Below are 13,139 nucleotides of genomic sequence, written 5' to 3'. Positions count from 1 at the left end.
CAAATAAATTATTTCTATGCCAAAAAAAAAAAAAAGAAACAAGAAACATACTGAAGTTATAAAACCTGGAAGTGTTATCTGTGATATCAATTATTCTCCATTTCAACTTCAAATGGCTAATCTCAAACAAACAAACGAAACAAAACAAGAAAACTTCCCATATAAGGTCACTTAAAAAAAAAAGTCTTTAGGAACATCAGATTCTTCTAGAAATGCTAGTGAATAGAGTTTAAAAGCTTAAGAGATTGTGGAGGGAATATTTTTGTAATTCCTTTGGGGCAGTGCAAACGTACGTTAAGCTTCTGCAAGGAATATTTACAGGAGATCATAGACTCGTGAGGCATTTTTCAATTTTAGAACAATATTACAAAGCAATAATTGAACGGAGACTTTGCAAAATGCCCCTTTGCCTTCCTGACCGGCTCACTCATAGCCTCTGTTATTTCTGGAGAAAAAGAATCGGACCTCATTAAATGCGTATTTGGAATCTTGCCTGAAATCTCATAAAGTAGATGTCCTTTTTAGATCATTGGTGTCCCTTTCCTCAAGATGACCTCTATTCTCTGGCCACCTGGGGAACCCATCCTGTTATCAAGGCATTTACTCTCAAAAGCTGGGGAGAGAGAGATTCTGTTTGCACACCTGAATAGGGTCCAAAAGCCATTGCCATTTTCTGTTCTCATCACCTTCACCCAGGCTAGTCACTGGGGAAGGGTGGTGGAGGGCAAAGGGGTCTCACAGCGGAGCAGGAGAGGAGATTTTCCATCCTGACCCCAGCGGTGTAGTCGAAGCCAGACGTCTGCTAGCACAGAGCCTTGAAAAGTGGGATCTATTTACCTAACCATTAAATAGTACTTTTAAAATAGCATAGGAATGTACAGTGATATTCCAAGGAAGATCTTAAAGGTCTCACTACCGGTACAGTGCAGGGAATTAACACGTACAGTGCACCGTGAGAACATACAGATGGGCAGCACGCACCTCTGCGATGCTCTGAGTCATGCCAAGTCCAGCGAAGGTTTTATGGGAAGATGATTATTCTAAGACAGACCATTCAGGCTAGGTTTGGCTCCCGCCTACCAACACATAGAGTAGACCGAAAAGAACTCTGTCGTGTGATCGTGTCTGTGTCCTAATGTGGAAATGGTAGATTTATCTTTTAATAGCCTACCCCCTACAATGTGTTACAGTTCCATAAATAGATTAGATAGATAGATAAATGGCAGATGAAAGAAGATGTTGGATCCATTGCCTGAAAACAGACTCGACTATCATCTTTTAACAGATTTCATCTGAGAATGATGACTGCCGGTTTCCCCCATTCTAAGAAAAAAGATCTCATAGAATCTGACAGTGTAAAAGTGCGTCAGATGCTGAGATCATTGCTTTCGTTTCAACATATTTATCTGCACATTTATGAATCCTTCCTTAAGCAAAGAAAAAGGAAAAAAGCGGGGGGGGGATTTATTTAAGAAGGTGCAATGATGCTTAACTGCTTCACACTCAAGGATCCAAAAAACTGAAGGTCCCTATAAGAAAAAAATCCTACATGGAACGTCTCCCTTCTGAAATTAGTTGTTTTCAAGTTTCTCCTCTTTAAGACAGTTTCTGAGTGCCTGAGATTTGACAGCAACTGTGTTAAATCTGGGAATGCAAGCAAGCCCCTCTTGCTGGAGCTGTGGGTGAAATCCTAATAAAGTTTTCCCGAGTAGCTTTCCTCTACAATAAACGTCAAACTCTATCAAGGAAAACCCCAACTGTATGGAGATTTCTAGAAAGATTTTCAAACAGTCTATCTAGATTTCCTTCTTTTTCTTTTGCCTCTTCACTGTCTCTAACCAGAGCAGGAAAAAAAAAAAAAAATCTAGATCTGGAAATGGGCTGGAAAATTAATAGAGTAAAAATCAAATGATCTGGAGCTGATGCTCTTATTTGCAGAAGGTTCCTGGGGCAGCTGGAAGGTGGGATGGGGGGTGTCCCAAGGTGAAAGGCGGAGCCTTTTAGGGCTGAACCCCACTCCCTCTTTCCATGCGCCCACCCCAGAGCGCAGCAGAGCAGGTATTTTCAATGTCCCCAAGGGCTCCACTGTGGCCAGGGCAGTCCTCTTGGAAACTTTCAACCAAATCCCAATACAAACCCAAGTACCCAGCTGGGTCGCGGGCACCGGCTGGGTGCGGGGCCCTGGGGCTTGCTGGGTGTGGCCGCCGGTGGTGCCCCAGCACGGGCGCGGGCATCTCGGAGGGGAGCTGCTTTGCTAGCGTCCTGAGCCTGCTGGTCCCCCGGGGCACAGCCCAGGGCCTGAGGCACGCGGGGACTCCTCTTGGCCTCGGGCAGCCGCCGGACCCGACCGCGCGGGCCCTGCTTCCTGTCCTTCTGCGCTTGGTGCAGTGGCCAGGGGACCCTGAGGATGCGGAGTGCACCTGGCCAGGGCAGTGATGCCCAGAGTGAATGGGCCGCGCAGAACAAATGTAGACCGGGAGGGGGTCGGGTGGGGTGGAGGGTGCAGGGCATGCGTGGGGAGAGGGCATGCATGGAAACTGGGAGACGGGACCTCAGCATCCTCCCCGCCTTCATCTCCTTCATTCCAGGCTTCAAAGTCCTTGGCGTGGGAAGCTCCCGCTGGCCTTAGACATGCCAGAGCCACTTCCCAGCTCTCCTCTGCATCCCTGCCTTTGTCTGCACTGGACCTGCCCCAGAAGTGACTTAATGGGTCCGAAGGCTCAGCTTAGGTGACTGCCTTCTGGTACAAGGTAGTGATTTCTGAGTCTCTCTGATGGCCCTGGTGACTAGGCATGGGGGGTAGAGGTGCCAGAAATTATAGAGAGGACACTGGGATGGGACAGGGACCAGGTGGTAAGGGGCCAAAGCCCTGGAGCTAAGGACATCTCTATTGCTTTTAGGGATCACGGGGATTTCAGGGTCTGCCAGAGGCCTGTCAGTCACCCTGCAAACACATTTAGCCTGGTGGGAAGCTAGGGCCCTAGGAATGACCTAGAGTTGACCCCTGGCAACTGGGGGTCATAAGCCGAGGTCCGTCTCTTGTTAGTAATACTCCCCCCAGCCCCTGCACACCAGCCGCTACCTGCCCTCTGCTCCTCTGGGCCTAGTTTGGGATCGCCTATTTTTCTGGGATCCTCAGGCCTGCTTTCCTTCTGGAAAATCCCCCAAAGGAGACCAGAAACCCACTTCCACAGGCTTCCAGAAATGGATGAAGTCATGCAGAACCAGGACAGATTTTGGTTGCAAAAGGGAACTCGGCACTGCTGACCGGAGTTCTCAGCCCAGGATTCCCTTCACAACCATCCTTTCTGGGGAGTCTCTCAGAAGAGCGGTTACCACGCCTCCTCTCCCAGTTCTATAAGGTTTCACGGCCTCCCCTATTTCCTAACCGAAAGAACCAACCACAAGGAAAAACCATTCTTTGGCATCTTAGCTTGGAAACACTCAAGGTTGGTGATCAGAATATTTAGAATAAATTCAGAATCCAAATCCCCAGCGTGTAACTCACACCCAGGCCTGGGCTGGGTGGAGGCCAAGGGGGCGTGGGGAGGTGAGCACAGAACTATTTCTACTTCCTCTCCTCCTCTCCCAAAGCTCCACAGACACCCCTCCCTCATCCTCCCTTCTCGAATTAATGCCCCTTTCTGATCGTAACGAAAGATCCAAGAATCTGTGGAGAAGGGAGGAATGTGATTTTGCAATCCGGAGTTCTAATTATAGAAAAAATTGTTACTTGACAAAAAGAAAGGAAAAGCAAATGAATTGTGTTCAACAGGGAAGAGGTGCTTAGCAGATGACTACGATCTGGGTAGAGAACTGTGCATTCCAATCATAGCCTCTCTGTGGAAAATGCATTTTGTGAATTTCTTAAAACCGTCCAACTCTGATGCACATTCATAGAAAGGTCTGATTTCTGTGTGCCGTTGATGTGTTCTTTCTATATTGGCCTTGTTATATTGGGCAAACTTAGGGAAAACACACAAAGGGCTTTCAAATTTAAGCAATAAAAACGGTCACCATGCCATCAAACCTACTGCGGTGACCACAGAAATATGGGCATAACACATCCAATGTCTCCAATGTCCCCACTGCAAAATCACGGATTGAAATATTTATAAATGCCCCCAAATTAAGACATCTGCAATTTCCTCGGAGCTCTTGATTGGGGTTCGATCTCTAAAATTTTCAAAACAGAAACACACGTGAACATACAGGAAAGAAACGGACAGCTGAACCTGGTTTGCACCTGTGTGCAAATGTGTACACTGGGTGACTCTTGCCTTCGAAGTCTGCGTCACCGTTCTCTCTGGCTTGCCTCATTTCTCACCTCCCACAGATGCTACGAAGGAATGGAGAGCCTGGGGTTTTGCTACGCCTTCGTGCCAAGCAATTTGATTTGCTTTGTTTTTTGTTTTGTCCCTCTCTAAAGGGTAAAGATGTTCCCACATTGTTGCAGGACTGTACTTCTTTATGCCCCGGCAATCATGAGACAGCCTGGGAGACTGAAATTCTCTCACCCTGTCCCCTACCCCCGCTGGAGAAAAAAAAAATGCCAGACAGAGCTGGGTTTGTTCAAGAGCCGTGGTGGAGCCAGGCTTGGAGAGAATTTCCCTTTTCTGGGGCTGTGTGATGTCTAGATTTTGAAGATTTATATCAAAAGTGAGAAAAGCAGTGTTATCAGAAGGTGGGTGAAGGCTCCTGCTCTGTTTTTAAACAAATACAAAAACAAACGAACTCATCCTGATTCAGTGGGCTGGAGGGCTGGACCACCTCTCCCTTATGGCTACTGTCTGCCCAGCCTTGGACTTGGGACATCTTTTAAATTTAGGATGGGCCCAGAGTGAGAACAAACTAGGTTTCTCTTATTTTACTCTGGACAACAAGGAAGGCACCGACCCCAAATTATTCATCTAGCCTCCTGAGTAATAATCAGAAGTGGTGAAAAGGATAGCCTCTCACGGTAGTTATCTCTTCCCTAAGAATGAAGACATTTCTTCAAGAAAAGGGACAAAATTTAAAAATATATCAAACGGAAGTAAATCGCAGTGGGGAGCCTCGCAGACGAGCAGTGTAAAGCGGGTGAACCTGGCTTCCTAGCCTCTCTGATCCCATGTTTATACGAGAAGTAAGCCCCGCAGCTTTGGCTGTGTGTTTTACTGGTACGGAAATCAGACGGCTAAAGGTTGTCACGCGTGGACCTCAGTCTTCCAACCTATCTCTGTTAGTCTTTAACTACCGACAGGCAAAAAATTGAGATACCTGTGCGGCCAGCAGACTTTTAAATACATTGATTGGCCTAGAACACCGGGGGAGTACATTTGATCAAGCCAAGGGTGAATACGGAAGTAAGTTGGTCTGAACCAAAAACAAAGACAACAGCAAAAACCTTCCAACTACTGTACTCGGGAACCTCTGAATGTGTCACAAGCCACTTCAGTCATTTCAGACAAGGACACGCTGGGAATGTGGCTACTGAGACAGCTGCGCCCCATGTTTGCAAGCGTGGTTACCATTTGCCCCCTGGACGCTGTGTTTAACCTTAAAGCTGGTGGTTTGGCAAGGGGACGTCCTATTTAAGAGCAGAAGTATCTCGAATCAACGTTACTGAATAAAAACTACCGGGGTAAAGGTGTAAGGGGGAAAAGATCAGAGCCTTAGAATCCCGCGTTCAGTAAGAAATAGAGCATCTCGCATTGGAATGGCCTCTGTTGAGAGTCTAGGTGGTTACGGCATGAAGGCAGATAAATATGATTATCTACACATCATTTCCTCACTGAGATCAGGAAGTAGAATCTCTGCCTATTTGAGGTCAATCTATTAACGTGTCGGATACATTGTAAAAAATTATTACACGGTTCTGGAAAAAAAAGAAAACATGGGAGGTGACTTTGTGGATGCCTGAGAGCAGAGAAGGGGGAGGAAAAAAAAAGCACACGGAGGGGGTGTACTTAACTAACATTGGTTTCACTTACGGCTCTGTCTGATGAATGACCACGTTTGACATCACTGAAAATACAATACTATCCAGGGCCCGAGAGAAAAGCAGGGTGCTCGGCTCTGTTAAAGCTTCTGCCCGTGGCATCTGCTTGGGGAGGGGGGGTCAATTATTTATTTATTTTTCTTCTTAGTAAAATTATCTGCCAGAGAAACAACGAAGCGTGAAAAAGTACTGTTTAGAGTGTGCATGTCTACATAGGCTTTAAAAATGCTAGCTGTTAACCTTCTGTGACACTTCCCTTCATATCAACGCACATACCTTGTAAATTTCAGTGGATTTTTTTTTTAAAAACCAATATTACAGGTTGAAAACAATCGCATCTATTCATTCTGGCGCATCGTAAAGTAAGAAACACCAGCGTGCTTTTCTGTGGGTCTGTATGATCCTCAGACAGGAGGCACAGTTAATTAGCAGGGAGCTTATACATTTAATAGCTTTCATCTCTTAACACATTTATTTTTTTAAAAAGGAAACTAAACAGAAGTCAGGGGTAGGCTGTGTTCCACGACTGCAGATAGTAATAAAAATAATAAAAATACAGTTCTCACGTAAATTTCATTTTGTGAACACACGGGTAAGCACATGACGCTGTGGGGCTTCCAAAATGTGGTGTATCCCACCGACGGCTCCAACCTGTGAGTGGGCTCAGTTCTGTATTTGGAATGAAAGGAATTTTAACACTATTTAGACAAAGACTCAAATGCAGTGTAAAGGGAAAGCTAGATTTCCTTACATGATTAAAAAAAAAATGTAGAGACTTATTTGTAGTAAGGGCACTCAGGCAGGATTTCTTTGTTTAAAAAAAAAAAAAAGCATGTATGTGTTCACCACTCTCATTACATTTCAAAGTTTTTAGTAATGGTTATTTCTGAAAGTGCCTTTCATTAGGAGTTAGCCTTCTCTTAAAGGCAGCCACCAAAACCTCACTTTTTTGCCAGCACCTCTGTATTTGGCGTTTTCATATTTGGGGCAAAAACCTGCTTATTATATTAAACTGCCTTGTAGGGGCCTACCAAAATGCTTAATTGTTGGACCACTGTATTTTTTCGCAAGTGGCATTCCTCATGAGGTAACTGCAGTCACTCCATCCAGGTCACTGTTATTTTGAAAATGTTTGCCTAAAATTTTGTGTCAGATGCTGGGCTTCCTGTATAAGCGATATTTCTGCTTCTACAGGGGGAGACTGCAAATCTCCTCGTTGGGATCGGACCAAAAAAACAAAACAAAACAAAACAAGAACTCTGAGACAGAGAAGAACAGCTAACTTCAAGCACATGGAGATAGGTTTACTATTAAGACCTGTGTTAAAGCAAAATAAAGTGTGGATTCGGGGGCCCTATCCACTGTCTTCATGTTCTGTGAAAAAGGGTAGGAAGGCTGACACACCGGCCAGAGCTCATCAGCGCCAAGCACAACCTGTTTTCCTCAAAATCAGGCCTTCGTTCAGAGTTGCAATATTATTGTTATTATTATTTTTTGAAGAACAGAAAACAAAATAAAACAAAAGTCACCGTGTTTGGCTGTATTTTCAAAACAGTGTTGGCTTTGTCTAACATTCTATTAGCCATCTAGGGGAAGTTGCTGAAGAATGCAAACTGCATGAATTTGTAACATTAGTTGCATGAATTTGTGTCATTTTAAAATAGGTCAATGCTGTTAGTGAAGGTAGCTCCAGACTTTCCAAGGGATCTTTTAAGTGAGCCCGCACACGTAGCCTGTGTTGGGGTAAAGGCCGATAAATCAAAGCACAGCCTTTATTCCAACCAGGCATTATTTTCTGCTTGTATTCCAGGAGCTAAGGTGCTCTGAAATCATTACCAGCTCATCTACGTGGAGAAGCCCTCAGCTAAATATTCACAGGGAAATATGATTTAATAACAGCTTAAACCCAGATACGTACTTGGACTTCTGTGAGAGGTGGATTTTTCTTTTTCCTATTTAAGACAAATGACCTTCAAAGTTAAGAAACAAACAAACAACTGTAATTTGTCCGAAGTGTTGATGTGAAATCCTGTCAGGCCTTGCTAACAAGAAAATCATGGCATGTAAGGGAAGAAGGAAAAATAATCAATTTGAGCCAAAAGGCAAGAATTGTTTATCTTTACCATTGAATGCATATGTGCCCAAGCCACCTCTGCCAATGCCTTCTCTGCCGGGCTCGTTTCCCTCTAGATGGCTGTGTGGTGGGATGAGAAGCTCAGGGCGAGGCTGAGAAGGCCCTGCTCTCTGGTTGGGATTTTTGTTTGTTTGTTTCCACCAGGGCAGTGATGTCTCTACTTATTTGAAAACTGAAAACTCTGGGGGAGGGGGATTTTGAGAGATTGTAATTTACATTTATATTAAATATTACTAATTATTGGAAGGGACTGGCCTTCCACCTCACAAAACAGCCTATGTTTCACTCTGAATTATTGCCTCATTACTTCTCCATTAATCCTTCCTCTGGAGAAAAGGATGCCTTTTACACTTCTAACGCAGTGTTGGGCCCAGTTAAACTGTACACTAAGAAACTGAGTACAGAATCAAAAAAAAAAAATGCAGTTTATTATTGTAGATTATTCTTTCTCTTGATATAACCAGAATTGAAAATGAAAGAAAAGCACATAGGAACATCACGCGTGGTTAGTTAGTAACTCAAGATATAAAACAATTTTGCACAGCAAAATATGTAAAAGAAAAGTAACTGACAAGATTTTTTTATATTTATTGTGGTAAGATTTACTTTTCATTTTGTTTTTAAAGACAGGATGTCAGTCCCTGAAAATAACATTTACTGATTATTGCCTTTAAAACTGTGGATTTTTTTTTAAGTTACAGAAAATCCAGTTCTGCACCACAATACAACTGTAAAAAAATCTGCATCATCTTAAAACTGTGCAGTAATGCCGTTTTTTATAACTGCATCAATTTATTAGCGTTCTAAACAGTTTTGCAAATTTTTTTTGTATTATATGCTTGCAGGTTATATCTTAGTGCAATTCAGTCCCAAATACTTTAATTTTGAAAAAAAAAAAAACATACATTTTGAATGTAAAATACCCCTACAGATATAAACAGGGGTGCTTCCCCTTTTAATACTTTGGTTTTCAATACAGTCAGTCGTATAGCAAAGACTACACATACCCAACTTATATTTAAGTTGCAAGCACATGCTGTATAAGCTACTTTTTTTTAAACAGTCCCCTTGCAAACTCTACCCCCCTTAACATCACAACAGTAAACAATTTAGTGCATCAATCTTTTAAAAAATCTACAGCTAAACAGACCTAACTCTTTCAAATTTATCTATAACATTCCTTTATCTGTAGCATACATTTTAACTGGGCTAACAGATTATAAAAACTAGAATTAAATTATATACTAGAAACCCATAGCATTCCACATTTGACAATGACCAAAAGCCAAAAAAAAAAAAAAAAAAAAAAAAGGAAAAAGAAAAAGAAAACAAACCAAAAAAAATAACGGGGCAGATTTCTGTTTTTAAAAAATAAATTTTAGACTGCTTTCGGCAACAGCACAATTTTAGTCCCCCCAGTGGGGCAGTCATTCTTATTAAAAAGAAAGCATTAAGAGTTCTTTACTGTTGGCCGTGTTAAATTTTTTAACCCATTCTGGCATCTTTAACAAGGAATCCCTTCAGTGCATTTACAATGGGAGGCTGAAGTTCTGAGTAACTCAAAGCAGTTTTGGAGCAGATGCAAACTTTCATGGGAAGAAGGCTCTACGGTTGCACTTTTTTTTGTTCTGAACTCAAAAAACTCATGAGGCAATAAAACAAAAGTATGAATGCCAATGCCATAAGTCTTCGAACGTCCATTTCCAAGCCAAAAGGAAAAAAAAAAAGAAAAAAATAATTATACCATACATGTCCAGCATGCAGGCTTTTTTTTTATTAATATAATGTCTCTTTTCCATAAAGTCTTTGAAACAGTTATAGTTCATTGTTGCTAAGACAAAGTAGCAAGCATCGTAATGCATGAGATGAGAATGAGTTTTTTAAATGGCAGACTAAACTCTCAGATTTGGCATCATAAGGACCAAAACTCACGAGTCACACCCAGAAGGTTGATGCAGGCTTGATTGTGGCAGGTTCACGAGGATTTTTCCCCTCTATTTTAGCATAACAATGCTCAAAAAAACCCGATGGAACTCAGCACGCTGCAAGTGTATAACATTTCACATTTTTTTTTTCCTTTGCAAGCTCAATCTCATACGAAGAACTCAGGAGGAGAAAAAAAAAACTTAGCTTTTTTTTTTCTTTTTTTTCTTTTATCTCAGAGGAGATGGGTGGAGAGGGAGTGAGGGTGGAGTGTGGGGAGGAAAAAAAAGGAGGTAACACAGCAAGCTCCAAAAACTCTAATTAAAAAAAAAAAATCCAAACAATACAAACACACACACACAGAAAATGAACACCAGCTCATGAACTGAAGAAGAAAAAAATATGTGAATGATGCAGGCTTCAAAGGTGAGCATGAGGAACTCTGCCGAGATCGCTGAACATTGAGCACGTTGGGGGGGGGGAGTGTTAAAAAAAAGAAAAAACAAACAAGCTAGCGAGTTATGGAGAATTTCAGATTGGCAATGCATGAGCCAGACAACCTGCCCCTCCCCGACTTCAAAACAGCCGTCGCCACCACCACCAACTCGGAGCACGGTGTGTGTTGTGTGTGTGTGTGTGTGTGTGTGTGTGTGTGTGCGTGTGCGTGCGCGCAGGGGGCAACTGGGGGGGGCAAGCTCGGGAGGGGAGGGGGCGAGGCGGTGGCGAGTAAGGCTCTGGAAGTGGCAAGCCCACACCCGAGTCGGACCCCCACGGAGCACTTATCAAGGTGGCTAGCTGGGATCGCGTGTCAGACTCACATGAAAAACTCGGGAGAGGACGGGTTGTCGCTGCTCGAGCCGTTTTCTCGGAAGCCGCTGCTCACCAGCTTCTCGTATTTCTCCTTGTACGCGTCCCTCTCGCGCACCAGCCTGGAGATCTCCTGCTTGAGGTGGTCGACCTGCTGCAGCAGCTGGTTCTTCTCGGACTCCAGGACGTGCCTCTGCTGCACCCTCTTGAAGCGGCAGGACTGGGCATAGCCGCGGTTTTTCAGGGTCCGCCTCTTCTGCTTCAGCCGGATCACCTCCTCCTTGCTGACCCCGCGCAGCTGCCGGTTCAGCTCGCGCACCGACATGGTCACCAGCTGCTCGTCGGAGAAGCGGTCGTCGAAGTGCAGGCCGCCCGCGGCGTGGTGCGGGTGCAGGGCGCCCCCCGCCCCCGCCGCGCCCCCGCCGCCGCCGCCGCCGCCGCCGCCGCCTCCGCCGCCGCCGCCCCCGGCGCTGGCCGGGCCGCCGCCGCCCGAGCCGCCCGCGCCACCGGCCGAGGCGGACGCGCTGCCCGCGGCGCCGGGCGCGCCGGCCGTCGGGTGATGGTGGTGGCCGGCGGCGTGGTGGTGGTGGTGGTGGTGGTAGTGCGGGCCCGCGCCGCTCTGCGCGGCGGCCGCGGCGATCACGGCGGACACCACGGCGGCGGCGGGGCCCATCTCCTCGCCGCTGCCGCCCAGGGAGGCGCCGGCGCCGGCCCCGGCCGCCGAGGCCAGCTGCTGCGCCCCGCGCGCGTAGCCATCGAAGCCGCCCTGGAGCTGGTGGCTGTTGCTGATGAGCGCCTCGACCGCGTCCTCGGGGCTGAAGCCCAGCGCCTCGGGGTTCAGCTGCTGCGGGTAGCCGGTCATCCAGTAGTAGTCTTCCAGGTGCGCCTTCTGCTCGCTGCCCGAGCCCGGGCTGGGCGCCGAGAAGCTGGGGGAAGGGGGCACCGAGCTGCACGGCGTGCTCATGGGGGTGGAGGACAGCGAGCCCCCGGCGATGAGACGGCCACACTGGCTGATGATGCGGTCGGTCTCCACCGGTTCCTTTTTCACTTCAAACTTCATCAGATCGAAGTCATTAACATATTCCATGGCCAGGGGACTGGTGGGCAGGTCGGAGTTGCTCATTGCCAGTTCTGATGCCATTCTCCTGCCGCCGCCGCCGCCGCCGCCGCTCCGCCAGATGGGCTGCAGGAGAGGGGCCAGCGGGCTGTGCTGGGTGGCCAGCGGGTGAGCCAGCTTGCCGGGCTGGGGCGCTTCTAGCTCGCGCGGCGGTGGCTGGCCCGAAACCTCCGAGCGCGCACACACACCCCCCGCCCTGCCCGCGCCCCCCGCGCCCGCCCTCCCTCCCCCCTGCTCACGCCAATGTGCTTGCTCGCTCGCCCCGGCCCCTCCTCGCCTGCTCGCCTCCTAGCGCGCCGAGCCGGCGGCTTCAGGCTCGGGAAGGTCCTCTGCGGGCTGCGGTGGCGGCGGCGGCGGCGAAGCCAGAAGAGCCCGGCTGGGTGCGCGGCGTCCCCCGCTCGCCGCTCCGCTGCGCGTTTTGCATAAGGAGTGCTCGCCTCGCCGGCCCGGGCTGCAGGCGGGGAGCGCGCGGCGGCCGCTCGGGGCTGGAGGCGCGGCGGGCCGCTGTCCGGGCGGCGCGGGCCTTGGCACAGGGGAGTTAACACTTCATGCTTCTCGCCTCCTCTTCTGCCTGGCTTTTTTTTTTTTTTTTTTCCTTTCCTCTCTCTCTCTCTCAACCTCGCGGTCTTCCTCCCTCCGTGCCAAGTGCAAGACAGAGGTGCAGCCGGGCTGGAGGAAAAGGGAGGGGGGAGCGGAGTTCTTTCTTGCCTTTTTTTTTTTTTAAAGCGAAATAGCGAAGTCCTGGGGAAAGGCGAGGCGGAGAGCAAAAGGGGAGAGGCCGAGCCGACGAGCAGCCCGAGCTACAGCTCGAAGATGAAAAAAAGATTTTAAAGCCTCTGATCCAGCAAGAAGAGTTTAAAGCAATTGCTGAGTTTTATAGCACTTGTGACGTCAGGCCCAAAAGGGAAATTGACTGGTACTCCGGACCAATGGGAGGCGGCGAGAGCGGCCGCAATTAGCATAATATAGAAACAAGGAAACTTTTCCGAGCTGTCAATCAGGGCCCAATCAGCTGACTGTCAGCTGGGACTGGCAGTCTTAACCCTTCCTGTGCCGCAGCCTCCTCGGGAGGTTGCAAAGCCCGGCGCAAAGTTTGGTGCAAGAGGGGAAGGAGTTTTCCAGGGGGACTGCGGAAACCCGGGTGGATCGGCAGGACGGTTGGCTTTACTTCGGAGCGA

General features: G+C 47.3%; 1 protein-coding gene across 9 annotated transcripts in view; it reads right to left on the bottom strand.

Moving 5' to 3' along the window:
- Positions 1 to 12,873, bottom strand: part of MAF (MAF bZIP transcription factor) — a 358,923-nt gene extending 346,050 nt beyond the window's left edge. For 6 of the 9 annotated variants that reach the window (XR_013825195.1, XR_013825196.1, XM_079906573.1 and 3 more), the window contains exon 1: positions 10,856 to 12,158. Coding sequence is in view for 6 of the 9 variants with exons in the window: in XM_079906573.1 (XP_079762699.1) it covers positions 10,856 to 11,985 (1,130 nt within the window). In the remaining 3 variants the exon portion in view is untranslated. Of the gene's footprint in view, positions 1 to 3,745; positions 6,083 to 10,855; positions 12,159 to 12,200 lie in introns of those variants that run through there. The other 3 variants (XR_013825197.1, XM_079906574.1, XM_079906576.1) reach the window with 3 other exon arrangements.
- Between the last annotated feature and the right edge of the window lie 266 nt (positions 12,874 to 13,139).

Source organism: Stenella coeruleoalba, assembly GCF_951394435.1.
Source record: "Stenella coeruleoalba genome assembly, chromosome: 20".
NCBI classification, from domain to species: domain Eukaryota; kingdom Metazoa; phylum Chordata; class Mammalia; order Artiodactyla; family Delphinidae; genus Stenella; species Stenella coeruleoalba.
Note: the sequence above shows the minus strand (reverse complement) of the source record. Positions and strands in the feature narration are given on the sequence as shown.